At 38.3% G+C, this 25,512-nt stretch overlaps 1 protein-coding gene across 2 annotated transcripts in view; it reads left to right on the top strand.

Annotated features, from left to right (window-relative positions):
- Window positions 1–25,512, top strand: part of VPS13C (vacuolar protein sorting 13 homolog C) — a 192,156-nt gene that overhangs the window by 52,342 nt on the left and 114,302 nt on the right. For both annotated transcript variants that reach the window (XM_039491026.1, XM_039491025.1), the window contains exons 15-29: window positions 3,522–3,657; window positions 4,323–4,417; window positions 9,248–9,390; window positions 11,250–11,442; window positions 11,658–11,772; window positions 12,207–12,343; window positions 13,075–13,201; window positions 13,885–14,002; window positions 18,288–18,417; window positions 18,825–18,903; window positions 19,424–19,563; window positions 20,130–20,283; window positions 21,645–21,721; window positions 21,888–21,947; window positions 24,226–24,388. In XM_039491026.1, coding sequence (XP_039346960.1) covers window positions 3,522–3,657; window positions 4,323–4,417; window positions 9,248–9,390; window positions 11,250–11,442; window positions 11,658–11,772; window positions 12,207–12,343; window positions 13,075–13,201; window positions 13,885–14,002; window positions 18,288–18,417; window positions 18,825–18,903; window positions 19,424–19,563; window positions 20,130–20,283; window positions 21,645–21,721; window positions 21,888–21,947; window positions 24,226–24,388 — 1,867 coding nt within the window. The remainder of the gene's footprint in view (window positions 1–3,521; window positions 3,658–4,322; window positions 4,418–9,247; window positions 9,391–11,249; window positions 11,443–11,657; window positions 11,773–12,206; window positions 12,344–13,074; window positions 13,202–13,884; window positions 14,003–18,287; window positions 18,418–18,824; window positions 18,904–19,423; window positions 19,564–20,129; window positions 20,284–21,644; window positions 21,722–21,887; window positions 21,948–24,225; window positions 24,389–25,512) is intronic.

The following is a 25,512-nucleotide window of genomic DNA, read 5'->3' as shown; positions in this document are numbered from 1 at the left end:
CTTAAACAACAAGGAACCACTACTTGGCAGGCCTGTTACAGTGCAGAATTTAACTGAGCACCACTAACCTTGTGTTCTACAAACCTCAGTGTATGTATATGTAGGCTGTGCCCTCTGTATATCCACTGGCTTAGTTGGAGATCCTGGCATGAAGCCAGAGTCTTACTCAATTCCCTTCATCCATGTTGAATGTAGGAGAGGCGGGAGGAAGGAAATCCTATGCTCCACAAGCCTTGGAGGCATATCTCCTCACCGTGCAATGTCATGCCTGGGCCCCATGCCCAAGCAGCCCATTGGTTTATGGGGTTTTCACATCTTATCCTTTCTCAAACCACCCATTGCACTGGAACCCACCACAGGGGATGACAGCAATTAGTTTACATCTACTCTCGCCCGGCTGAGCAGCTAGAAAGCAATCTGTATAAAGTCGACCAAGGAAATATCTGTACGAAGTCGTCTCTAAACCGCTCAGGAGCGGTATACTTAATTCTTCAGTGGGAGATCATTGCACCCCTTATTGTGGTAATATACTTACTCATTTCCCAGTTCACCTCTTTCCATGCCAGGTTCGTTATTGCAGGTCTGGCGATTCCTTGCCAACCCAGTTTTGGAAGGTTTTTCAACCGGACCTAGATAACACCAGGGGAAAGGGCTGAAATCTGGCTGACATCTCTTTTTAATGAAATGATCAGACTAATACCTTTTTGCTGTGCTTAAATCACAATAATGAATGAATAATGATCACCTGTGAAGGATAGGAACAGCCTGCCTAGGGTGGATGAGTGGGGCCAGCAAGTCCCACAGCATTTTTCTCCTTCCCTGCCATCTCAGGTGGGGAACTTAATTGGAGAAGTCTAAATGGAGTCCCCATGTTTGCCAGACACCTTTATTGTGCCCAGTGAAAAATACCGTGTCCACATACTGAGATAGCTATAGGTGTGGCTTTTCCATGTGATCCTGGAAGACAGACAACATATTTAATAAAGAAAATTTTAAATTGATGTTACCCATTTGGGGTGGCTTAATATAGGATGTAAACACCGGTCCATGTGTGCTAGCATCTGATAGATTGTATCTCATAAGCACCAGGAGGAGGCTAGGTCCCTGTTATGGAACAAGCCAAGAAATGCTGGGCAGAAGCAATCACTACTTCCTCCCACTGCCTGTGAAGGTGTAAGACAATCAGTCAGTCTGACATGACCCCACATATGCAATGGCAGCAGGAGTGGGTGGGATGAGCTCAGATGCTATTAGCGACAGCCCCCCTGGGAAGGAAGGGGAGAGGAAATAAACAGAAGCTAGAGTTCACCCTTGCTTTCCTTTTCTCCCACCCAAAATGGTGGGAGGTGGTTGGTGGTACATGTGTCATCACTGCCCCCAGTCATTTAAATTACACATCTTGGGTAGCAAGATGAGCACTTAGGTACTCTATGAATAAAGATGATGTGGCTTTCTCCAATTCTTTTGCTCTTTGTTTTAATTGCTCCCGTTTTTAATATCTTTCTTTTAACGTAGTGCCCAGAATTGAACTAGTATTCCAGGATCAGTTATACTGGATTGTCTTGGGCTCAGTAAGGTATAATGTGTTACCAACACCACACATCTTTGTTCCATTATATGATGCGTTTTTTTATAGGGCTTCATCTCGAAAGATGCTGAGAAGTCTGGCAATCTGGCAAACTATTTTTCTCTTTGTTGACTGTCCTATTGCAAAGTCTTTTCTATCTTTTAGTCTGCTTTGAATCCTCAGATAAACTAAACATAGCCTATGTCTTTATAGTGCCATAATGAGAGGAAACCGTTGATGTAGTTTAAATTTGCTAAGCATTTATGCTAAAGGTAGCTGAAGAAATAACGTAAGACATATCTTTAAATTGCAAGTTCTTTGGGCTAGGGGCTGTTACTTAGAATTTGAGGTAATAGGGTCTTACTTCTGTGACAAAGTTCCTTCTCTGCTTGGTGGGTTCTGCACTTTCTGGCGGATTTGCTCACCTCAGAGGTTCACGGCAGCCCTCAGTTTGGCAACTTTTGTTAGTGGCACAAAGCTGCTGTTCACTTGGTTAACCTCATCATTGGCCAGCATGGGGAAAGGGAGGAGAACAATCCCCGCAGTCTCTGCTGACCCACCTAGTGGGTCGCGGGATAGGCTAGGGAACTTCCCCTCTGGTGGGACCCACAGTCCAGGTCACCTCCTCTTGTCTTAAATAGGGAGTTGAGGTGGATGGGGGGAACCCGGGCCCACCCTCTACTCCAGGTTCCAGCCCAGGGCCCTGTGGATTGCAACTGTCTACAGTGTCTCTTGTAAGAGCTACAACTCCCTGGGCTACTTCCCCATGGCCTCCTCCCAACACCTTCTTTATCCTCACCACAGGACCTTCCTCCTGATGTCTGGTAATGCTTGTAATTTGCAATCCTCCAGCAGTACGCCTACTCACTCTCAGCTTCTTGTGTCTCTTGCTCCCAGCTCCTCACATGCGCCTCACTACTGAAATCAGGTCCTTTTTAAAACCAGGTGCCCTGATTAGCCTGCCTGTCCTAATTGATTCTGGTAGCTTCTTAATTGGCTCCAGGTGTCCTAATTAGCCTGCCTTAATTGGTTCCAGCAACTTCTTGATTGTTCTGGAACATCCTGTTATCTTACTCAGGGAAAAGGGACCTGCTTAATCTGAGGCTAATATCTCTATCTTCTATTACTCTCCTGTAGCCATCTGGCCTGACCCTGTCACGCTGCTTAAAACCTAAAAGTGGAAGGTCTAAGGGTACGTCCAGACTACCTGCTGGATTGGTGGGTAGCGATTGATTTATCGGCGATCGATTTATTGCGTCTCGTCTAGACACGATAAATCGATCCCTGAATGCTCTGCCATCGACTCTGAAACTCCACCAGGGTGAGAGGCAGAAGCGGAGTTGACAGGGGAGCCGCGGCCGTCGATCCCGTGCCGTGAGGACCGGAGGTAAGTCAATCTAAGTTACGTCGACTTCAGCTACGCTATTCTTGTAGCTGAAGTTGCGTTTCTTAGATCGATTCTCCCCTCCCCGCCCACCATGTAGACCAGGCCTAAATATGAAGAAAAGAAATTAAAATGGTAGAACAATCAAGATGAATTTATAGCAAACCTGAAAGTCTCTAAACTATATTAATAGTATATAGATTTTTAGGACCAGAAGTTGTCCTTCCCTTCCTTTATCTCCCTTGCTTTAGTTTTTTTTGTAGCTCTCACTTGATTTGTTTGCAGTTAGATTGGAACCTCTTTGGAGCAATGGATTACAAGTAGATAAAGGGCACAACACAGAATAAATGTCATGTTAAGCAATGAAGCATTTTTTCCCCTCTAAAATACGGAGACTAATGTAGTAAATGCTTCCCTCTTATGCTGGGGCTTAGTCTCTGATCTCTCTCGTTACTGAAAATGCCTGTACATCATTTGCTGTATTCATTGTTTAGTTTCTGGGAAAACAAAAGTTAATACGCAGTGGTTCTAACATTTCTGTTAATTTAACTAATTATCTTTGGTTTGTAGGTTATAAGATCAGGGCAGAAATTGCTGAGGAAGAAATCTGCTGATGGAGAGAAGAAAGGTGGAGGATGGTTTAGTGGGTTCTGGGGTAAGAAGGAATCTAGAAAAAAGGAAGATGAAGAATCACCAGTTCCTGAAAGTAGGTTTGAATTTAAATAGGTCATTCTCACATGAACCTTAACAAATAGTGCTAATATTTAATTCACTTGTGGGTAGGTGACTGTCTGTCCTCCTTGGCTGTAGGAAAAGAAGGTGGTAGAGGTATGGAGTGCAGTGTTTTCTTGTGTTTAATTTTGGGTCTCTGCTGTTATATCACTGAATAGATAGTAATAATTCAGTGAAAACACAGTAATGAAATATGTCAACAAATAAATGGTTGCATCTTGTAAATGATGTATGAAAATTTCAGAAGTGCATTGTAAAATAAAAATACTGAGTTATTTATGATAGTTGTAAAAGGCAAGTATTCACTAGCAAGATCCTCTAGTGACAGTTGGCTGTTTGGGCCAGGAATTCTGAGGGTATTGCATGGTGCCTAGCATAATGGGGTCTTGATCACAACTGGGGCTTCTCTGTGCCACTGTGATGCAAGTAATTTCGGTGAGCTTGCACTATATAGGTATATATCACTTACCAGCCTGAGGTGGGGGAATATGAATCACATTTGCATAATTTATGATCTTTTTGAGAAATACTTCACAGCAGAAATTTAAATTAAGTGCCTTGGCAGCATGTGGAGTTAAGGTATATTAATTAACGTTTTTCCTAATACTAATGAATTTGAACACTTTTTTTTCCCCCAAGCCATTGATGACCTCATGACTCCAGAAGAAAAGGCTAAGCTCTTTACTGCTATTGGGTACAGTGACAGCTCTCACAACTTGACCTTACCTAAGAAGGTAAACTGACCATTTTTAATGAAAGAAAAACAAAAACTTTGTCCTAGTATACGTCAGTAATACAGGAGTGATGTTAGGAATGACTATATTTTGAGTGCCAATTGTTCGCTGATACTGATCTGCCAAATGTATATTCACAATCTATAGACTAAAAGATCATTATATTGGGCTGTATAAACATCTAGGCTTGTTGAGATTTTTGGTGTCCAACAGTCAAATGCATCCAGACAAATCACTCTCTTGATGTTACTATCGAGAAGTCAGAATCATTCATGTGTGATCTCCATATTTGGGGTCGGGAAGGAATTTTCCTCCAGGGTAGATTGGCAGTGGCCCTGGAGGTTTTTCGTCTTCCTCCGCAGCATGGGGCAGGGGTCGCTTGCTGGAGGATTATCTGCTACTTGAAGTCTTTAAATCAGGATTTGGGGACTTCAACAGCTGAGTCAAGGGAGAGAATTATTTCAGGAGTGGGTGGGTCAGCTTTTGTGGCCTGCATCTTGCAGGAGGTCAGACTAGATGATCATAATGGTCCCTTCTGATCTTAAGTTCTATGATTCTATTCCCAAAATTATGTGGAAGTGGGTAATGGGAGCAGAATGAGCTGAAAGATAAACTTGCTGCTTAAGAGAGGAAAAATAAAGAGTTTGCTGTAAATGGGGAAAACAAAACACATCCCAACAAACCAAAAAAATAACTAAAAATAGTTTGACCTCTTCAGTGTCTCTCTTTCTTGCTGAGTGTTGGAGAGAAGAACTTCAATTGGAGTTTAAACTTAGAATCCTAACATCAGTGCAGCTCTATGCTAATTAAGTGAAATAAATGTGTATTTAAGTCAAATGTTAGTATAGTATTGTTGATGCCTTGGGTCAAGGGTTAACCAATATTCAAAGCCTGGCAGGGTTGTTCGTGTTAGGATGAGAAATTGATTATATGAGTCAGATATATTCACTGTGTAATTTTGTTGGGTTAAAAAAATATATGCACAAGGTGCTGTTTCCACAAAGAAAATAGAAACAAACAGCAGTAAGCAATTGGATTGGTCAGAAATCCCCAAGTCTGCCACTCCAGCTAGTTATGTGCACAAAAAGCTCAAATGGCCAAAAAGCCACAATTACTCCAGGTAAGAAAGAGGGCAGTTTAGGCTAAAACCTGTCCTGATTTACTGGTGAAGTGCAGGCATCAATTAGAAATTAAAAAGCAATACACAAAAAAATGGAAAAAAGAGGAAATAGATAGTAATGAGAATAAATTAGAAGCTATAAAGTGTAGAAAATTGATGAGGGAAGCTAGAGACCTCAGGGAGAAATCCATGGCTTGCAGGGTGAAGGACAATGAAGAATTTAAATATATTAGGAACAGAAGAATTCCTAACAGTAGTATAGACTCATTACTAGATAGAGACAGTAAAATTAATGATACAAAAAGGCAGAAGTTTCAATAAATATTTCTATTCTGTATTTGGAAAGAAGCAGGATAATGTACTAGAATCATAAAACATCTACTAGAGATAAACCTTTTTAAATCTGCGAGCCCAGGTAACTTGCACTAAAGAGTCCTAAAAGAGTTGGTGGAGATCTCTGCCCTGCTGACACGAATTTTTTAATATACCGTAGAATACCTAGGAAACTCCAGAAGACTGGAAGAGTGCGAATTTTGTGCCAGCCTTTTTTTTTTTTTTTTTTTTTATACTAACCGTGGACTGACAAGCCTGACATCAGTACTGGCCAAAATAATAGAAAAGCTGATTTGGGATGCAGTTATAAACAGTTAAAACATAGGAATATAAGTAATGCCAGTCAATATGATTTTATGGAAGAGAGTTCTAGTCCAACTTGATTTAAATCTTTGAGATTACCAGTTTGCTGGTAAAGTTAACTGCATAGATGTAATGTACTTAAACTTATGCAAGTCAGTTGTCTTAGTACCAAACAAGGTGCTCATTATTTAATAGACTTACATGCTGTCAATAAAGCCAATATTAAATGAATTAAGAATTGGTCAACGGACATTTAAAAAAAGCAATTGTCAGTGGGGAATCATTATTGAATAGGGCCATTTGTAGTGGAAAATCACTGCTGATAAAATTTGCAGTTGTCACAAAGATTGGCAGAGCAGTAAATAATGTGGACAAGGCAGTCGTACTGATGGGTAAGATGGGCCCATTCAAACAAAATGTGTTCTAATGTAGCCAAATGTAGTTATACATCTAGGAACAAGGAATGTAGGTTCTACTTACAGAATGGTAGATCTGTTGAATCCTGGACAGATGTAACTCTGAAAAGGATTAAGGGGTCGTAGTGGACAAGCAACTGAACATGAGCTGTGGCAGAAAGCTAATGGGATCCTTGGATATATAAACAGGGAAGTAATGAGTATGGATGTGACTTGACTTTGGTATATGGAATTGGTGAGATGGCCGCTGGAATACTATGTCGAGTTCCAGTGTCAACATTTTTTTTTTAAAAAGAACAATGAAAAAATCAGAGCAAGTGCCACCAGAATAATTGGAGGGCTGGAGAAAATGTTGTACTTCTTTGATTTACAGCATATTACTTGAGCTAAGAACCTTGCAGTAAATCAGAGAGCTTCAAGTATACAAAATATTGTTCTTGGCAGCTCTACCCCTTTGGCACAGAGTGGACTAGCCATTTATGTATTTGTGATATTGTAGATATGCAGAAGTTCAGCAAGTGTTATCTATTTGAATGTGACTTTTTTGTCCTGAAGACTTGACTAGAGATCTTTGTAGTGTAATCTGAGTTGTAACTTCTCATAAGAGATGGAAAGCAGCCTGAAACAGTAATCCTCTATTTTTCTCAATGAAGTGTTCACTCTCAAGATTGACCCTGAATACTGTTTCACTGACCCTGTTAACTGTTTGACTGCTGATCATTTCAACTTGCTCTATTGGTCATCTGAGGTTTGTTGATGCTCCAGTAGGGGTTCAAAAATATACCATTGGAAACTGTGCATAATGCAAACATAAACATGCAGAGATTAACTTGGAAGTGATTACTTCACTATATGAAGTATGCAACATCTTACTGAGTAGAAAGTGCAGGCACATCCACCAAAAAAAATTGCAGGGCAGCATCACAAGAAAATGTTTGTACTTTTACAAGGTTGATTTTGTAAGCTTCGAAGGACACAGCCATTCCGAAAGTCTCTCAGACTTTGTGGCCATAGCAGAGATAATTAAGGGACAGCACATTTTCACCCTGAGGATCTCAAAATGGATCTCGGGATGCATTACGCTCTATGAACTAGCAGGATGATCCCCACCAGCTGGCATATGGGCCCATTCCATGAGAGTGCAAGCATCAACTACCGCTGCACTCCATGACATGCCCCTCTTGGACATTGGTAAAGTGGCCACATGGAGCTTGGAGTACTCTTTCTCTTCTGATTATGCCTTGGTGCATGATTTGGCAAAGGACGCTTCGTTTGGTACAGTGGTCCTTCAGTCCGTGGTTCCGTCATCCTCCTCGCACCCTCCTATATAGGTACTGCTTGTAAATCATCTCAGTGGACTACAATAGGGACCATCACTTGAAGAAGAAGGGGAAGTTACTTACTAGTTACTGGAGGTTCTTCGAGATGTGTGGTTTCTATATAAACACCCCCCCACTCTGCTGTGGCTATGAGACATCTGTAGTGCAGAAGGAACTGGAGACCTGACTGGTCCGCCCTGCCCTTTATTGCCTCGGGTGAAACCATGTGGCAGAGCAAGGGTGCATGTGCAGACCACCGGACACTACTATTTTCAAAAGCTCCAGCTCCAGGGGCATGACGCATGCACATTACCCTCATTGGAATATAGGTAGGGACCACACATCTTGAAGAACCTCCCTTTCTGGGGGAAAAACATTTATTATTGAATGAGGGAATCTTTGGTGGTAGCAGTACTCTGTCAGTATACTTGGTGTACATTGCTACCCTCTTAATTTCTCTCTCCACAGTGGTAGTCCTGTTCCTTAGGTTCGGGCTGCTAGTCATGTACTCGGAAGAATGTACAGGTTACATAACTGTTTCTTTTCCATGTTTATATGACAAGGAATGTTCCAGTCCTACTTTTTCTTTTTTGTTTCAGATAAAGAGAAATAATTTCCTATTGTTCTCAAAAAGGAAAAGTGTGCTCTGACTTTATGTGGATGCACTCAAACATAGGTCCCAGGAAGTAATCCAGTAACCTTGATTTACATAATCTTTCTTGCTGCTGAGCCTGACATAAAATCATAGAATATTAGGGTTGTAAGGGACCTCAGGAGGTCATCTAGTCCAACCCCCTGCTCAAAACAGGACCAATCCCCAGCAGAATTTTACCCCAGTTCCCTAAATGGCCTCCTCAAGGATTGAACTCACAACCCTGGTGGGTATAGCAGGCCAGTGCTCAAACCACTGAGCTATCCGGCCCCTCAACACATATGTGTAAATTATCCAAATCATGAATCAAAATTAATGACCACACCTAGTGATTATATCTTTTGAGTTCAACTAGCCATGGGATTAGGAGTTGCTTGGCTACAGTGAATTTCCATCAAAGTAGTATGTCTACATCTCGAGTAAAAGTAATTACTGTTCGATGGAATTGATGTCTGTTCTTTCAGAGAAAAGAAATACCTCTAACCTTTTTTTTTTAAACTTGGAGAGAGAGGAGGAGGATTGAACTCAGGGGACTGTAACACAGGTTTCAATATGTTGGGCCACTGGATTGGCTGCACTAAAAATATATAAAACAGTGGAATATGTGGTAAATATAAGAAAATAGAAATTATCATGAAGCATTTGTGCAAAGACTCTTAATCTTATTTTTTTTATCTCCCTGACTAGTATGTTGCTTATGTAATGACACTGAAGCTGTTAAGTACTTCTCTTACAATTAAAGAAGACAAGGATGTGCCAGAGACTCTTAAAGTACAGATAATTGATCTAAGCACGAAAATATCTCAGAGACCAGGAGCACAAGCACTTAAGTAATTACATATTTGCTTTTTCATATTTCTGTTAACAGTGATCAATTATATTTTCAATGTGCTAATTTCCACTATGCTTATCCCTTTTTTAAATTAATGATTCTTGAACAAAGCAATATGTTGTATATGACTTTCCTTATTCAATTTGCTCAGATGTTTTACATCTTAAAACTTTTTTGTAGGTAAGTGAAGTTATAAATATTGATTTTCAAAAAACAAAGCTGAAGGAGTGAGCCATACTGGCTTGCCTAATAAAGGTCTCTTTTGGAGCCCTGCTTCATTCAATGTTTGAAATCCATTACCTTTTATTTAAGCTAGCCATTCATACATGTACAACTTTTCTTCAAACCATATTTTGTTAAAAAGTGCTAAAAGTAATACCAAGCCTGGCTCCACAATCAGTGCCAAATACTCTGGCCAGAATCCCCCTCCCCGTCACCTCCCTGCATTAAATTGGTTACCTTGATTGTCACTTATTCAGCTAAAGGTAAATACTGCTTTGCACATAGTTCTGTTTCACCTGAAAATCTCAAAGCACTTCACAAAGGATTAACCCCGCTTAAAGGATGACCTAATCAAATACAGAGATTTGAAATAAAAGGTATGATGATGGACAATGTGGCTTGTGTCCAGTATATGGTTCGGTCCTCAAATCAGAGTTAATTTCCCAGCTCTGCCACAAACTTCCTATGGATTCTTTACCAAGGAACTAAAACACTCTCTCCCTTAGTTGCTGCATCTGGAAAATGAACCTGTGCACACTTTTTCTAATTCAAGTTAGCATATTGGTGGTGAGAGTAGAAGTAATTTTAACACATCCTGTTTTTTCCCCACTTTTCTTTTATGCAGAACCCAAGTTCACAGAATATCTGTTTAAAATATTCTGTAATGTGGTTTCAATGGACAGATTGAGGGACACACATCTAGCACTTGGCCCAACAATAAAAAAGGAGACATTTGAAAGTATAGTTGGCAATGAGACTTATTCCCAAAAATGTGGAAGTGATGATTTTACTAATAAAATTTCATAAAGGAAAAGATGGATCTAATCTGCCTTAGTTATTTTCCTTTCTTTTAAAAGGTTAAAAACTTCACATCTCTATGAACCTGGGCCTAAACTGACTTCCCTGTTTTAAACTCCCAAGTCTTTATCACTAAAACTGAATGAAAATCTTAATAGTTGTAGAAAAACCATGTATTTTTTTTCTAAGATGCAACCAATCAACATAATCTCACATTCAGAAATCTGGTTCCTGCTTTCACTGAAGTAAACAATAAAGAACGTCTATTGATATCAAAGGGAGCAAGACTGGGTTCATAACTTGCATGGAAATCTGCAAGATTGGGCTCCAGACTGGCTCTCCTAAATCATTAATAACTTTTTTTCCTGATATAGCACAAGTGCTCTGTCTCTGCATAAGAGAATCAGTTACAAGAGAAATGTGAACCTGAATTTAAAATGAAATAAAGTTGAATGTAGATGGTAAGGACATTAATATTGCAGGGCTTAATTTAGTCTTCTCTTGTATTCTTTTCTTTGTGTAGCCTGTGTTGTCACTTAAACTATTTAGCTTCATTTAACCCAAGGTATTTCTTCGCCTTTTTATATGCAAGAATCTCCTAAAATCCTTTTGCATGTAGTTAGTCCTATGAATTTAGGATATTTCTTGAGACAGTTCTGGCTAATGATTAGCTGCCCCGTATCGTGTGTTCACTTACGTCTTGTCTAAGACACTGTGATTTTTCCTGTTTCATGTTGGTGCAAAGTGAAATTGCAGCTTGTATTCCATTGATACATTTACGTACTATTGAATATTCAATATAAATTGCTTTAAAACAATTCTTGTTTTCATTTACAGAGTGGAGGCCAAACTTGAGCACTGGTATGTAACAGGACTGAAACAACAAAGTGTTGTACCTTCTCTTGTGGCTTCTATTGGGGATACCAAATCATCTTTGCTTAAAATAGTGTTTGAGACAAATCCAGAGGATAGTACTGCTGACCAGAGCCTTATAGTTGAATCACAGCCTGTGGAAATCATATATGATGCTGTGAGTAATATTCAAATTAGAAATGTATGGGAACACCTTTTGTTCTCTCTCAACTTCATTGTCTTTCCATCTCCTTTCAAATACTGTACCAAAGTAGTTTTACCTTGCCTTAATTTTTTGCCATCTCAGTTTAATGAATATTTAATTTATATTTTGGAACGGATGCAGTGTATATTGGATGATTGCATATAAACTGATATTATTTATTTTTAAAGAGAACAATAAATGCAATGGTGGAATTCTTCCAGACAAGTAAGGAAATGGATCTGGAACGACTAACAACAGCCACATTGATGAAGTTGGAAGAAATTAAAGAAAGAACTGCTACAGGTAAATAAATAAAAGTAACTACCATTGATAAGTGAACCCTTAAATATTAGCAAAGAGTCTGAGGGCCTTACTTACGAGGCAGTATTAGTATTGATGTTTGAATAAACATCATATCATGGGATCGCTGAATCAAAATTGCTTTGAGTTCTGTTTCTCCTGAGTCAATACACTGATAAGTGATTAACCTCCAAATAGAATGCCTTCAAGCAATAAATTGAAAAATTAGCTTAAAAACTTACAAGATGTTAGTATATAGAGAAGTTAACCAAAAAGATGTCTACATTAAAGATTGATCACATTTAATCTGTAGCTGCTCCTACAGTGAAAATCTGACTTTTACCTTGGTATAGTATTGTTTGTTCCATGTCCCATACCTATTGGTTACAGATGTAAATATAATTTCATCTTTTAATCTGCTCTTTCCCCTATTTAAGGACTAGCTCATATTATTGAAACACGGAAAGTCCTTGACTTGAGGATTAATCTGAAACCATCATATCTTGTGGTTCCACAGACGGGTTTCCACAATGATAAGTCAGACCTACTTATTTTGGACTTCGGTACATTTCAGGTATGCAGTTGGTTTCCTCTAGTTTCGTTTGCATTCAAGAAAAAGGGAAATAGTACAATTATTTGTTCGTTCTCAGGAGACTCGTTTTAAGACTGACAACAGTGCTGATCAGAGTTCAGAAAGACACCTTTTTGTAAATGGACTAGTATTTGCGTAATAACCTTTGTCATAAACACATGAATAAGAATCATCCAGAAGAACTATATTTCATTCTTTATGAAATGTGGTTCCATATATCAAACAAGTTAAATTGTAAGAGCTATGTGATTCTCAAAGCCATATCTTTCACTTGTTCATAAAGCACTGTGTATCTACATTTTTCAGTTAAGTAGTTTTCCTTTTATTTAACAAATAAGAAGACTTATGAAAAGCTATTGAGCTACTCTGGAGCTGTGAAAGTTGACGCTATGGTGGTGCTGTAAAGCTGAAACTTGAAGCCCTATATAAGTTGACTAATATATTGTCATAGACGTGACAAGATTTATTTATAAAAATAAAAAAAAGTTACTGAACTTGCTCTATTTTCAGTTATGATATCTTAATTTTCATTAAGGATAATGGCATTGACATTTCTAAAATACCTCTTCTGGGATAGTCAAAACCAAAAATTACAGGCTTTAAAAATCTAGTAGTTTTACCTGTACAGTACTGACATGAATAATATTGTGTGTGTGTGTAAATACTGTGCTTTTAGTAGATGTACTTTTATTTTGTTCAATCTGTCCCACCAGTTGACGAGCATAAATCAAGGCGGTTATCAAGCTTCCAGTTTTTCATCCTTGGAAGAGATTATGGACAAAGCTTATGACACGTTTGATGTGAAAATCAATAATGTACAACTTCTCTTTGGCAGAAGAGGTATTAAAACATAATCGCTACCTAATCAAAGAACAATCAACAATGTTTAAATGTATATTAGTAGATAATTTTGTTCTTAAAATAAGTTACATATAATAAAGAAAATACAAATTAAAACTGTAAAACTTTCTTTATTTTGAATTTTCCAATATCTTGAGTAAAATTCCCATTTGTTCTCTGGAAATCTATGTTATTGCTGTACTCATTCAAGTGTTAGCAAGTAAATTAGGGTAAGGTAATATAGTATTATGCATCTATTGATAGGCTCATGAAATGTTTGTTTGGATTAATAGCTCAGATTAGCTGCGAAATATATATTATGGTCTTTTATGATGATTTTACATGTGGGGACTCTTGGGTTAGGAAAAATATAGTGAGGAAAATTACTGATAATGGCCGAGTTCATAGCTCTTGTTTCTGGGTTTCAAGGTTGTAAGTGAAAGTACTTCTTAGTTTTGGCCCATGCTAGATGCTGATAAAGCATGGTGTTAGGGGTGATTGTTTTCTTACTTGTGGAAGTCCATGCAATATATTGTCTATATATTAGGTTTCTGCAGTTTATTAGATGGGCTGGATTTTTTAAAGTAATTCTTAAATGATTTTTCTGGGTTATTTTTATACTGTCTCTTCATTACAAAATAAAGCTTGTGAAGTATTGTTAAACTGGATAAACACTCCTTCAGGTGAAGACTGGAAGAAGGCTCGATTTCATCATCCATCAGCTTTGCACATATTACAGCCTATGGATATGCATGTGAAATTATCCAAATCAATGGTGGAGAAAGACATCAGAATGGCTAAGTAATGTATCAGCACTATCAGACAATTAATTTTTTTCTTGGTTATTTGTGCTTATTGAAAAAGGGCCCAATGGGACAAGATGGCGTTTGAAGACTTGTATGCACGGTCTTAATTTTCTCCTTGTTGTGGGCAAAGTCAGTAGCTACACTTATAATTAAGGCTGCCTAACAGTTTACATGTTGCTTGTAACTTTGCCAAGCTTCAGTCAGTTGGGCTGAAACTTGTCATATTGAATATTTGCTGCAGGCTAAGAATTTTGTAAAGTTTCAGCTAAAACAATGCAGCCTTTTGTGAGAATCAGATAAAGGAAAAACACCTTGTTTTGCCCATGTTAAATTGCTAAAGCGTCTCTATGCTTTAGAGCAGGCACTTAAGAATTCACTCTCATGTCAACAATATGCTTTTCGTCATTCCTGTGAAAATTTGGCATTAGTTCTGAGCCTCTGAAAAATGGCAAATGGATACTTTGTTAGCATTTGGCAGCTAAAATCTCAAAAGATTCTATCTGCACTATGTTCCTACTCATGTAGTTCCTATTGGCCTGCAGTAAGCTATTCTCTGAATGATTGCACATATACATTACACTCTTGGTGTGGGTGCATCCCGAGCACAGTTGTCAGAAATGTTTCCCTCTGAAGTACACTTCATGGCAGTTCAACCACACTTCCCTGTCGCACACCACTGTGTGTCAGTATAAAGAGAAAAGCCACCCTCTCCATCCCTCAGTTCCTTCTTAGTTCCTGTGATGCTAGTTGGGGTCTGTTGGTCTTGCTTTAGCAAGTGCTCTCAGCTGTTTTTTTTTTTCTTGCATATAGTTAAATATTTATAGTTATTAGGGTTAGTTAGTGTTTGTTGATTTAGTTTAATGTCTTTTAGTTTTTTCTTGATTTTAGGTTTTTCTTGGTTTCTGGTTTGGGATTACATTATTGATTCTGAGGAATGTCTTGATTACCAGGCTTCAAGCCCTGCTTGTTTACAATGCCATGCTTTTGTGATTGGGTATGAGGCTTCTGGGACATATGGCCTTATGCATATATGTAGTGTGGTGTGCTGGATTTCATATTAGGATTTTACAAGGTTGGATGGCCTCAGTATTTTTGCCAAGCTGTCACTATCTGAACACTGTACTCAAGGGGCACCTCACATTTTAGATTGTCTAGACTAGATTGCTGGGCAAACCCTGCCAGCATTTGTGAAGGAGTTCATTTGTCCTCCTGAGCCATCACTTATGCTATTAACAGATGCATCTGCTTTAGGTTGGGAAGCTGATCTGGGTTCCCTTCAGTTTTAGGGGTTATAGTCTGCAAAAGACCTATCTGGCTGGTGTGCCCAGTTTTTCTATCCTATTTCAGGTTAAAAAAACTTTCTCTGTGTCACAGACAACACAGCAACAATGTTCTATCTCAGCAGACAAGGAGGTGCCCACTCATTCTTGCCCTGCCAAGAAGTGCTTCTTCTGGAAGTGCAGAACAAGCTAGCATATGACTCATCAATGACCTGCTTAGGTCATCATGAGTTGTCTATTCATTTGGATGGAACCAGGTGCATTTTCTCAGCCCTGTGGGGCTCCTCAGGTAGACTTCTTTGCAATGAGATAAAACAAGAAATGCCAGCAGTTTTGTTACCTACAGGGTCACTGTCTGGGTTACCTAATGGACACTTTCCTGTTGCCTGGAGGAGCAATCTCCTGTATGCTTTCCCATGAATTCCGCTTCTTCACAGTGTGCTACTAAAAAATCAGACTGGACCATGCCTGAATCATTCTTATCACCCCAGCGTGGCCAAGGCAGCACTGACGCTCCACTGTCCTGTACCTTTCAGTGAAAAAGCTGATACTGCTTCCATTGGACCCAGATTTAATTTCATAGGACTGGAAGGGACCTCGAGAGGTCATCTAGTCCAGTCCCCTGCACTCACAGCAGGACTAAGTATTATCTAGACCATCCAACATCTTATTTATCAAGACCATGGTTGTCTGCTCCACCCAAACCTGTAGACACTCCATTGAAAGGCATAGATGCTCCATGGTTCTGGGGAGCAGTTGTGTTAAAAAGATGTGCTATTGAATAGTAGAAAATGATCTACTACATCTACTTGCCTCTCTAGGTATGTCTACACAGCAAAAAAAAACAACCCAGGCAACTTGGGCTCTCAGGCTGCAAGGCTGTTTGATTTGCTGTGTAGACTTCCAAGCTTGGGCTGGAGAAGGAGCTGTAGGACCCTCACAGGATCCTGGAGTCTGGACTCCAGCCCGAGCCCAGAAGTCTATACAGCAATCAAACAGCCCCTCAGCCTGAGCTGTGCAAGCCTGAATTGGCTGACAAGGGCGTGTCGCAGGTGTCTAGTTGCTGTGTAGACAAACCCTCTTAGCAGAAGCATTTCTCTATCTGGTCTCATCTGTCTGGAATTTTGCTGATACATTCTTCAGTCGAGTATATTTTGAACTATCTTTTGTACCTGAAACACATATTGGTTGTTAGTTCCATCAAGGTCCACTTAGTTGTTAGCTCAGCCATCCACCCTTAGGTGGATGACTGCTCTGTCTTTTCTAACAGAATGTCAATACATTTTTGAAAGGCCTGGAAAGATTGTATCCTCAGGTACAAGATCCTGTTCCCCATGAGACTTAAACTTGATACTGTCAAAGCTTATGTTCTTTCTTTTAAGCTCTTGACTGCCTCTTTCAGTGAAAATAGCATTTTTGGTGGCTATTACTTCTGCTACGAGGGTAAGTGAGCTGCGGGCCCTGATGTCTGGCGCTCATTCTAGTGTTTTCTCTAAAGACCAAGTTTATCTGTGTATTCATTCAAAGTTTCTCTCAAAAGTGGTATCTAGCTTTTATATCAATCAAGCAGTTTACTTACCTTCATTCATCCCAAACCACATTCAGATAAAGATGAAAGGAAGGCTGCACATACTCTGGTTATTAGGAGAGCGTTGGCATTCTACCCTGACAGGTCCAAACAGTTCTCTGTCTGTCTTCCCAACTCTTTATGGTGATCGCAGACAGAATGAAGGGGCTCCCAGTTGTTCTCAGAGCATATCATCTTGGGTAACTTAGTGTATCTGCCTGTGCAACTATTTATGTTATCCTGCCAAGCGGGGTGACAGCATGTTCAACGAGATAGCAAGCTGCTTCTGCAGCCTTCTTGGCTAAAATTCCTATCTCAGACATTTGTAAGATGGCAACTTGGTCTTTGGTGCTCATGTTTGCTTCCTCTTATGCCAACACTGAGCAAGCTCAGGATGATGCCAAATTTGGGCGAGTTGTCCTTTAGTCCCTGTTCAGATTAGGCTCTGATCCTTTCACCTGTTTCCATGGCTTGTGAATCATCAAGAGAAGAATGCACATGTGCAATCACTTGAAGAAAAAACCAGTTACTAACCTGTTCCATAATTGTTGTTCTTCGAGATGTGTTGCATATATCTGTTCTATGACTTGCTGTCCTGCCTCTCTGCATCAGTGTTTTTCCAGCAAAAAAAAAAAAAAAAAAAGGGAGGGCGGTACTGACCTTGTCCTTTTATACATATATGCACAGGCATGCAAGAGCAGAGAGCTCTTGAGCTGCCCTGATGGGTACTGCTGAGGGGAAAAAAGTTTTCAAGGAAATCTTGTCTGAAGTGTTTTTAGTCACAGTCTCAGGCTGCAAATAATTCCCTTTACATTTCTGTCTAAAAGCACAAACTATTCTGCTGTTCACTGACCAAAACTTTTGAACATTATGGTAGTTGAATTTATTTTGAATAAAGTAGCCCTGGGTGGGTTGTCCCCACATCTTAACTTTTCTGAGAAAAACAAATATCACAAGTTAAGAGCAAAACCAGTGACCTGAATACCTAAAATGCATGTAGAGGCAGTATTCCCAGCTTTTGGGGCAAGTATCTTATATTGTTCTCCAGCCATCAGCTCCTTCTTTGTGTTAGCCATACTGAGAGGAGGAAGAAGTTATAACTAACCCCCTGGGCTTCTATAGGAAGGTGGGGAGAAAGGGGTTATCTGTGACATTCAATAGGGGGAAAAATCTCCATTTAGCTTGGGTGTTTAATATAGTTCCACTGACAGAAGTTTTTTTTTTTTTTATGACTGTGTAACTCTAAGTATATGTACTAACAGGCCCTGAATGCAGATGACTGCATCATGAGCTTCTTTGCTCCAACAGTTAATCACCCGTTAAAATTAAAATTTAGTAAACCTCTTGGTATCGGCTGAAAAGTTGGCTCACAAGCAACTTCGTTCCAATATTATACTGTTCACAATGCCGTTTTTTTAATTCTCTCCCCGCAGGTTTAAAGTTTCAGGAGGCCTTCCCCTGGTGCATGTGAGACTGTCTGACCAAAAGATCAAGGGGATTTTTGATCTGATTGATAGCATTCCATTTCCTCAGATGTCAGCCATGTCAGTTCAAAGCACAAAGGTAAACTAACTAGAATAATGGTAAACTTGAACTAAAACATGATAGTATAACTGCATAGAACCCTTTTAGTGAGTCCATTTCTTCATTTAGTATTTACGGAAAGCAGATATTGGCAGGGTAAGAGAAGGCTACAGGATATCTGGAAAAAAAAGACAGTATGTTCATGTATTGCTGTAAATGATGATGAAGATCGTCTTCACAGTTCACTTGAACACACACAACTAGTCTTATTTGAATAGGCAGTGTATTATCATATGTTGACTTGAAAGTTCAAATTAAAATTTGAGTCTTATCCTCAAATTTTATTTGGGAAGCAGGGTGGATTTTCATGAGAATATAAATGAACATTCTGAAGTCATAATATGTTATAGTAGATCAGTTTCTGTACTTGGCTATTTTTTTTCTAGGTACCTGCTATCCCCACGATTACTGATGCAAGGAAAGGGTTACTTGACACATCAATATTGCTGGAAGGAATAGAGTCAGGTAAGAAAATATTTATAACTATTTCTAAAACTAAAAAAACTATTTTCTATTTAGCAACAAAACTTTGCTAGGTGTTTCTGATCATGTGAAATGAGTGTTCTGTGGACGATAAATACCTATGAATTGCAAAATTTAAGGTGGCCTTGCAGATCTTGCTGATACTATCTTAAGACACTAAGCTTGCTTTTTTAAAATAAAAACTTTTTTTGTTAAGAAGATACATTAATTTACATTATGAAAGCTATAGAAGGCTTTCCTAATCTAAGATCAATCATTCAATGGGATGTTAACTTGTGGTATCTGGACTCTGATTGTCTCAACCACCTTGCACTTGTAAGTATTTTCTAAATATGGTAATTACATGAAGAGGCCTCGAACACAAGTAAATACAGAATTGATAATGACAAACAAATCAGTATGTCAAGGTACTAGCCATTGCAAAGAGAACATTTGCTTGTTTTTATATTGGGCTGTCAGTTCAACAGACAGCATAAAAATATTAAATGTCTTTATTTCCTAGAGTCTGATGAATATTTTGATGCTGAAAATTCTTTTTCACTAACTGAAAAGGCTCTACATGAAGGACATGAACTAAAAAACAAAACAGAGACTATTAATGAGGAGTTCACAGACCTTCAATTGAAGTTTGAAATTAAAGAGGCATGTGTTTTACTTTACTTTCTTCAAATTGCATTAGTCTCTCTTAATCTGTAGGACCATTATAAAGCAGTTATTCTATGATCCTTTACATGTCAAAGTGCACCGTCACGAGTCTGATGAACAGCACAACATGGAAGTATAACTTCAGAAAATAATACATTTACTTTAGCACCATAATCCAGCGAACTTCCATATGTAGTAATTTGATAGTGATGCAACATAAGGAGGAGGAAGTTGAAACATCGGGAGAGTCATTAACAAAGAACCAACTCTAGGAGCTTGCTTCCGCTTTGTAATAGCAAAATTCTACTGAAAATATTTGTTCACCAAGAATTAGATATTTCCTCCACTTTCCATTATGCTTCAAGTAGTCCAGATTTTGACAGCTCACCTTCCGTTTCACACTCTTGTGCAAGAATGCTAGTTGTTAAAGAAAATAAAACAGTAAAGGTAGCAGCAATTTCATTTTCCTCTTTCTGATTAATAAAAAATGGAACATCAGATATGAAAAGAGATGATCTGATACCAGTCTATTACTGACATTTGTGTAATTCTTATTCATATAGGTGGTTTTAGAACTCACAAAGCAACAGAAAATAGAGGAAACAATACTTGTATTTAATGTAATGCAGCTTGGAACAGAAGCCACAATCAGAACATATGACGTAACAGCTGTATCTTACTTGAAGAAAATCAGCTTGGATTACCACAAAATTCAAGGTAATGAAAATAATAAAACAAAATGGAGGATGAGTAATAGTGTCTCTGCTTAGTAGACTTTATAGCTAAACCTTTTTGTATCAAGATTTTGACTGCCTAACCTAGCCTTTCAGAGAAGTTCTACAGTACGATAGTTAGGTTTGATATTTAGAATGAGCCCCTTCTCTTTTGAGGCTGCAGTTGTGTGGGCCCAAATAATTGTGTGTAATTCTCCACATGGAACTTACATGCCGGCACAGTTGATGCCATTAAGACATCCACCTGGTTTTCTGTGCTTATCTTGTAAATGAGTAATTTTAGATATCTCAGTCGTAGCTGCAAAATGGTGGAAGTCAAGTTTTAAAAATCTGGCCCTTACTCTTTGACATGCATGCAAATTTTTAGGAAGATAGGTAGCAACTAGAAAATGAAGTCACCTTTGTTAGTAATACATATGTGGCAATGTCTGTTGTAGAGTGGGAAGGGGTTAATTTAAATTTGGTCCAGAGAAACAAGAAGTGGTAGCCTACCTCTTACTAATTCAGGGAAAACCAAATCAAAAGATGGAATCTTTGTTATTCATGAGACTATCCTCAGGCATTATGTTTCCTACTATTTAGTCTCCAGCAGTTCTTGTACATACCTTATGGGACACCATGATTGAAGCCAAGTAAAATAATCACAGTTATTATCCATGGCTATTTTATTATTAAGGAAAAGAAAACATTAAACGAAACAGACAAATGACAGAGCATACTGATAAATTAGCTGTTTTGGTTAGTCTAGGTGCACAAGTGCATGCTAGCCTAATTCAAGCCCTATAAGAAGAACTTCCTGATACTTGTTCATTTATGATTTTGGTGTACACTGTAAATTTTGTCCATGTTGCTGTCTTTACTACATTATAGATAAAGGATTCAGTATTGAGATACTGAAGCAGAGCCTATTCCATTTGTCACTACTCCTTTGTTTTTTAACCAAATGCTTTGTGAAACGTTTTTCAGAGGCACATATCAACATTAGTCTCCCAGCACACATGGAGTTCTAATGCAAGTTTGGCACCTACCTTTTTTGAAAATTACAGCCCTTTTAAATGTTTTAATATTCTCATTCTTCAATATAAGTATTTTAAATATAGCAAAAAGAAAAGGTACAAACCTGTGTAATGACAGTGTTAACTTGTCATTGCCTGCCTAAACATTCAACTCAAGATGTAAATGTGGATTCTAGGTTATTGGCACAATGCTTCAGGCAGCATCACATTTTGAAGTGTTAAATAGAAAACGATGTTAGAGGAGAAGGGTTTCATAAAATCATTTCTCTGCCTGCTTCAATATTGCGAAAGCTGAATTCTCAATATGCTCTCATTTGGTATGTTACAGATAAAAAACAACCGCTTCACTTAATTAGCTCTTCAGATGGACCTGGATTAGACCTTTTGAAAGTGGAATATATCAAGGTACTTGCTTACCATTTAATAAGTATTTATTAAAATGATCTGTGAAGTGTGTCAGGTAATAAGTTAAAAATTTAGTACACAAGGTATAAGTGAGTGCAGTCTATACAATGCAATGACTCATTCAATTTGTCTATCTTTGACCTTTTATAACATGTTTCCATTTTAGGCTGACAAAAATGGTCCAAAATTTCAGTCAAACTTTGACAACACTGAACAAACACTTCAGGTAAGTGATTTTTTTTTCAAGTGTCTAGTATTAGCCTCTTTACTTAGCAGGTACTTGCAAATCAAAGCTGAGACTCACTGAGGAGTGGAATGTTAGCCTGACTTCCCTAGGTAAAATGATATGCTCTTATCTCATGTTAGGTAACTTTAAGGTAAAATGCTACAGGGCATCTTGTAGTTTCAGCAGGTCAAGTTGAAGCCTAGGCTCTTCCATAATCTTATGTTGACCTGCAAACTGTTGTGAAAACTACCAGCTGCTTGGTCTTCACTAGGGTTTTAACTAGCTAACCTGAGTTAATGAGTTAAAAACTTTATTAAGATGATGTTTTAAAAAAAGTGAATGTTACCGAGTTTAAGCATGGAAATTTCTGGTTATCAGGGAATAACATACAGATTATCAAGGGGTGTGAAGTTCGGTTTAAGATCGGGTGGCATAAGAAATACATAATCTGCAGTATCCTTGATTGGAGGTAAAAGGTTGATGGGTCAAAGTACAGACAGTGAGATGAGGGTATGAAGTTCATATAATGGCTGTGTTCGGGTGTGGAGTATGAGTAGATATGATGATCAGGATGGATTGACCCTCATTTGGTGAGATTTAACGTTCAGGGAGTTCATAGTTCCAGTTCATACGATCCAACAGAGAAAGTCTCTTGGTCCCTTTCTCATACACCCTTCGTCTCTCTCCCCTCGCTCCCTTCCCCAGTGGAGACAAGGCCTTGAAGTCCAGATTGCCACCATACCACTCCAGCCCTTCCCCCAACATATCCCTGTGCCTTGGGGTTCATAGGAGATGGCTATAACAGCTGATCCAACCTAGGAATATTCTCAGTTGCCCACTTAGGGCAGTTTGTGTCCCTTTGTGCCACTCTGGCAGTGCAAAGGAGCCAAACTGTTAAGTTGCCTATGGATCAGAAGTCTCAGCCATTCCCTGCCAATGAATTGAAATATGTGCTTAAAAGCCTTACTACAGGCACCAAACATTTTAAAATGACTAGATAACTGAAACAATTGGCGGAGCGAGCAAGCTCTGTACTAATTCTTTTTTCTTCCTCAGTACAAGAACAAGGAAGTATTAAAGTTATAAAGGAACAAATTTAAGTTTGTGAAAAAGAAATACACAGCATACATTTAACTTGTGGTACCCTCAGTATCTGATGTTTGGGTGAAATGTCAGATTAAAACAACCTTAGAGGGGGTAAAAAAATCTCCATTAACTGTGCCTGAGATTAAAAATGACAAAGGCTGTCAGTTTTCTTATCTTGGGGCATATTGCCAGTTGGTGCCAGGAAGAAACCTTTTCCCTGGTGTAAGCTATGACAGATGTAAGGAGTGCCCTGAGGATGAAGGCACCTTCTTTTGAAGTATCTGCCAGTTAGAGTCGAACTGAATATTTGACTGAAATGGTCAACTAGAGTGCTCTGCAGTGGGTCTATGAATTCTGTTTGTTCCCAATTTAGATATTTTTAATATTTCTGTGAATCCTTCTATATATTGAGTTGAATTCTTTGGTACATATTTAGTGTTACATCTTTACATTCCTTAATAAGAAACTGTCAAGGTTAGTGAAAAGTGATAGAACTAGGCTTGGGTATATCAGCATAATTTTCATGAAAATGATGTTATTGTTGTTAGTTCCCAGATGAATTTATCAAGCTATGGCCTAATTAAACCACATATATTGCATCTTGTCTCTTTTTGTGTGTTTGGGACAACTACAGTGTGATATAAGCCTGGCTAATACCTCTGGTATAGCACGGGATTTTTGGTAACATTCAACTGCAGCTTGCTTGAAAGGTTTATTTTGTCCCAATGAGAACAGACAGTTTAATAATGCAAGTGTTCCCCTTAAGAACTTTCTGGGAAGGTATTTTCTGCATCTTCTGGTAATTAGTATTATGCATTTTTCCCCAACTGACCGTAAGTTCTCAGGGCAACAAAGGGTAGGAGAACTAGAAAATACAAACTTAAAAAACAGATCAGGAAAAACTACTCAAAGAATATACTGGAGTTAACTAAAAGGAAAAACCCCCACAACCAGTTGAATATTTGTCTTTTTAGTTTAATTGCATGTCACCTTGTTCTTGTATTATGGGAAGATGAAGCCAAATATTTATTGGTGATTACATATCTGTGTCATTTTCCCATATAATTGTCACCCTGCAAGCCTAAATCCCAATCCATTCATCGTGTCTACTCATAGAAGCGATCCACACGCTAAATGAATATGTTACCTGTAGCTTTACTTTTTGTGATTTGGATTCTTTTGTTTTAAACAGGTGGCCTTTTCGTCATTAAATTTTCTGCTACATACACAGGCCCTTCTCTCTACTATCAATTTTCTAACAGATGTTATTCCATCAAGCAGTCCAAGTACTGGTGACATAGGACACTTGCAAACACAAGGAGAAAAGCAGCAAAAAGATACTAGTGTGAAAAAAGGTATAGTTAATATTATTGGCAAGTCTAATGTTGTTGTTCAGTGTGTCATGTTGGATTGAAAGGGTAGATTTAAATTGTTAGACACTAATTTATTTTTTTAAATTATTAAAATATTTAGTTTGCAGAAACAAGAAATGGTAGGCCAGTTCTTACTAATTTTCTTTCACTGCCAACTCAGAGGTATCCACTGTTTAGTCACAGGAATTATTTTACTTAGTTTAGGGGACACCATGATCAAGGCCAAGCAAAATAATGGCAGTTATTAACTATGGCTATTTTGTTATTGACGTAAGGAAAAGAAAATATTGAACAATACAAATGATAAACTGATTATTTACATTACAATTTCTGTGGTATGTATGTGTTTACCAATGTTTAACCTCTGTTTCCTCTCCAGGAATACAAGGTTTAACCACTTGGTGATTAACAGGAGAAACTTAGTCTTTTAAGTATCAGAGGGATAACCGTGTTAGTCTTTATCCACAAAAACAACGAGGAGTCCAGTGGCACCTTAAAGACTAACAGATTTATTTGGGCATAAGCTTTTCTAGGTAAAGAAAACCTACTTCTTCTGGGTTTTTTTACCCATGAAAGCTTATGCCCAAATAAATCTGTTAGTCTTTAAGGTGCCACCGGACTTCTCGTGGTTTTTTAGTAATTAGTTTAGCCTCAAATGACCTTGCTATAATTGGCATAAAACATCTGACTATTCATATATCAATGAAATTAGGAAGATGTTAAATGAATGCCTTCATTTAGATACAAAATATTTGCAAATGTGCATATTTAAAAGAAGCGTATTCCATTGTAAGCATTGGAGAACCAACAAAGGTTTTCATGTTTAAGTGGAAACATGAGTTAGAAGTAACCAGTATCTTGTGTAAAATATTTCCCACCACAAATGTTTTTCAAGTTCAAGGAATGAAGACTTTTTAATATGTTTATTAAAGAAATTGGTTTCAAAAAGAATATTTCTAGTTTTATTTGTGAGAGTTTAAATTCAGGTTTTTCTTTGAAAAGTGGGGGTGATTGGTTTAGGCCCACTTTACTTCTAGATTTGTTGCTCTGATAATGTATCGTGCATTCCTTTCACAATTAGGTTGCTTCCGAAAAGTGTTTACCTG

The sequence above is a fragment of the Mauremys reevesii genome, linkage group 10, assembly GCF_016161935.1.
Source record: "Mauremys reevesii isolate NIE-2019 linkage group 10, ASM1616193v1, whole genome shotgun sequence".
Classification (NCBI taxonomy): Eukaryota; Metazoa; Chordata; order Testudines; family Geoemydidae; genus Mauremys; species Mauremys reevesii.
This window is presented reverse-complemented; position numbering and strand designations above follow the sequence as displayed.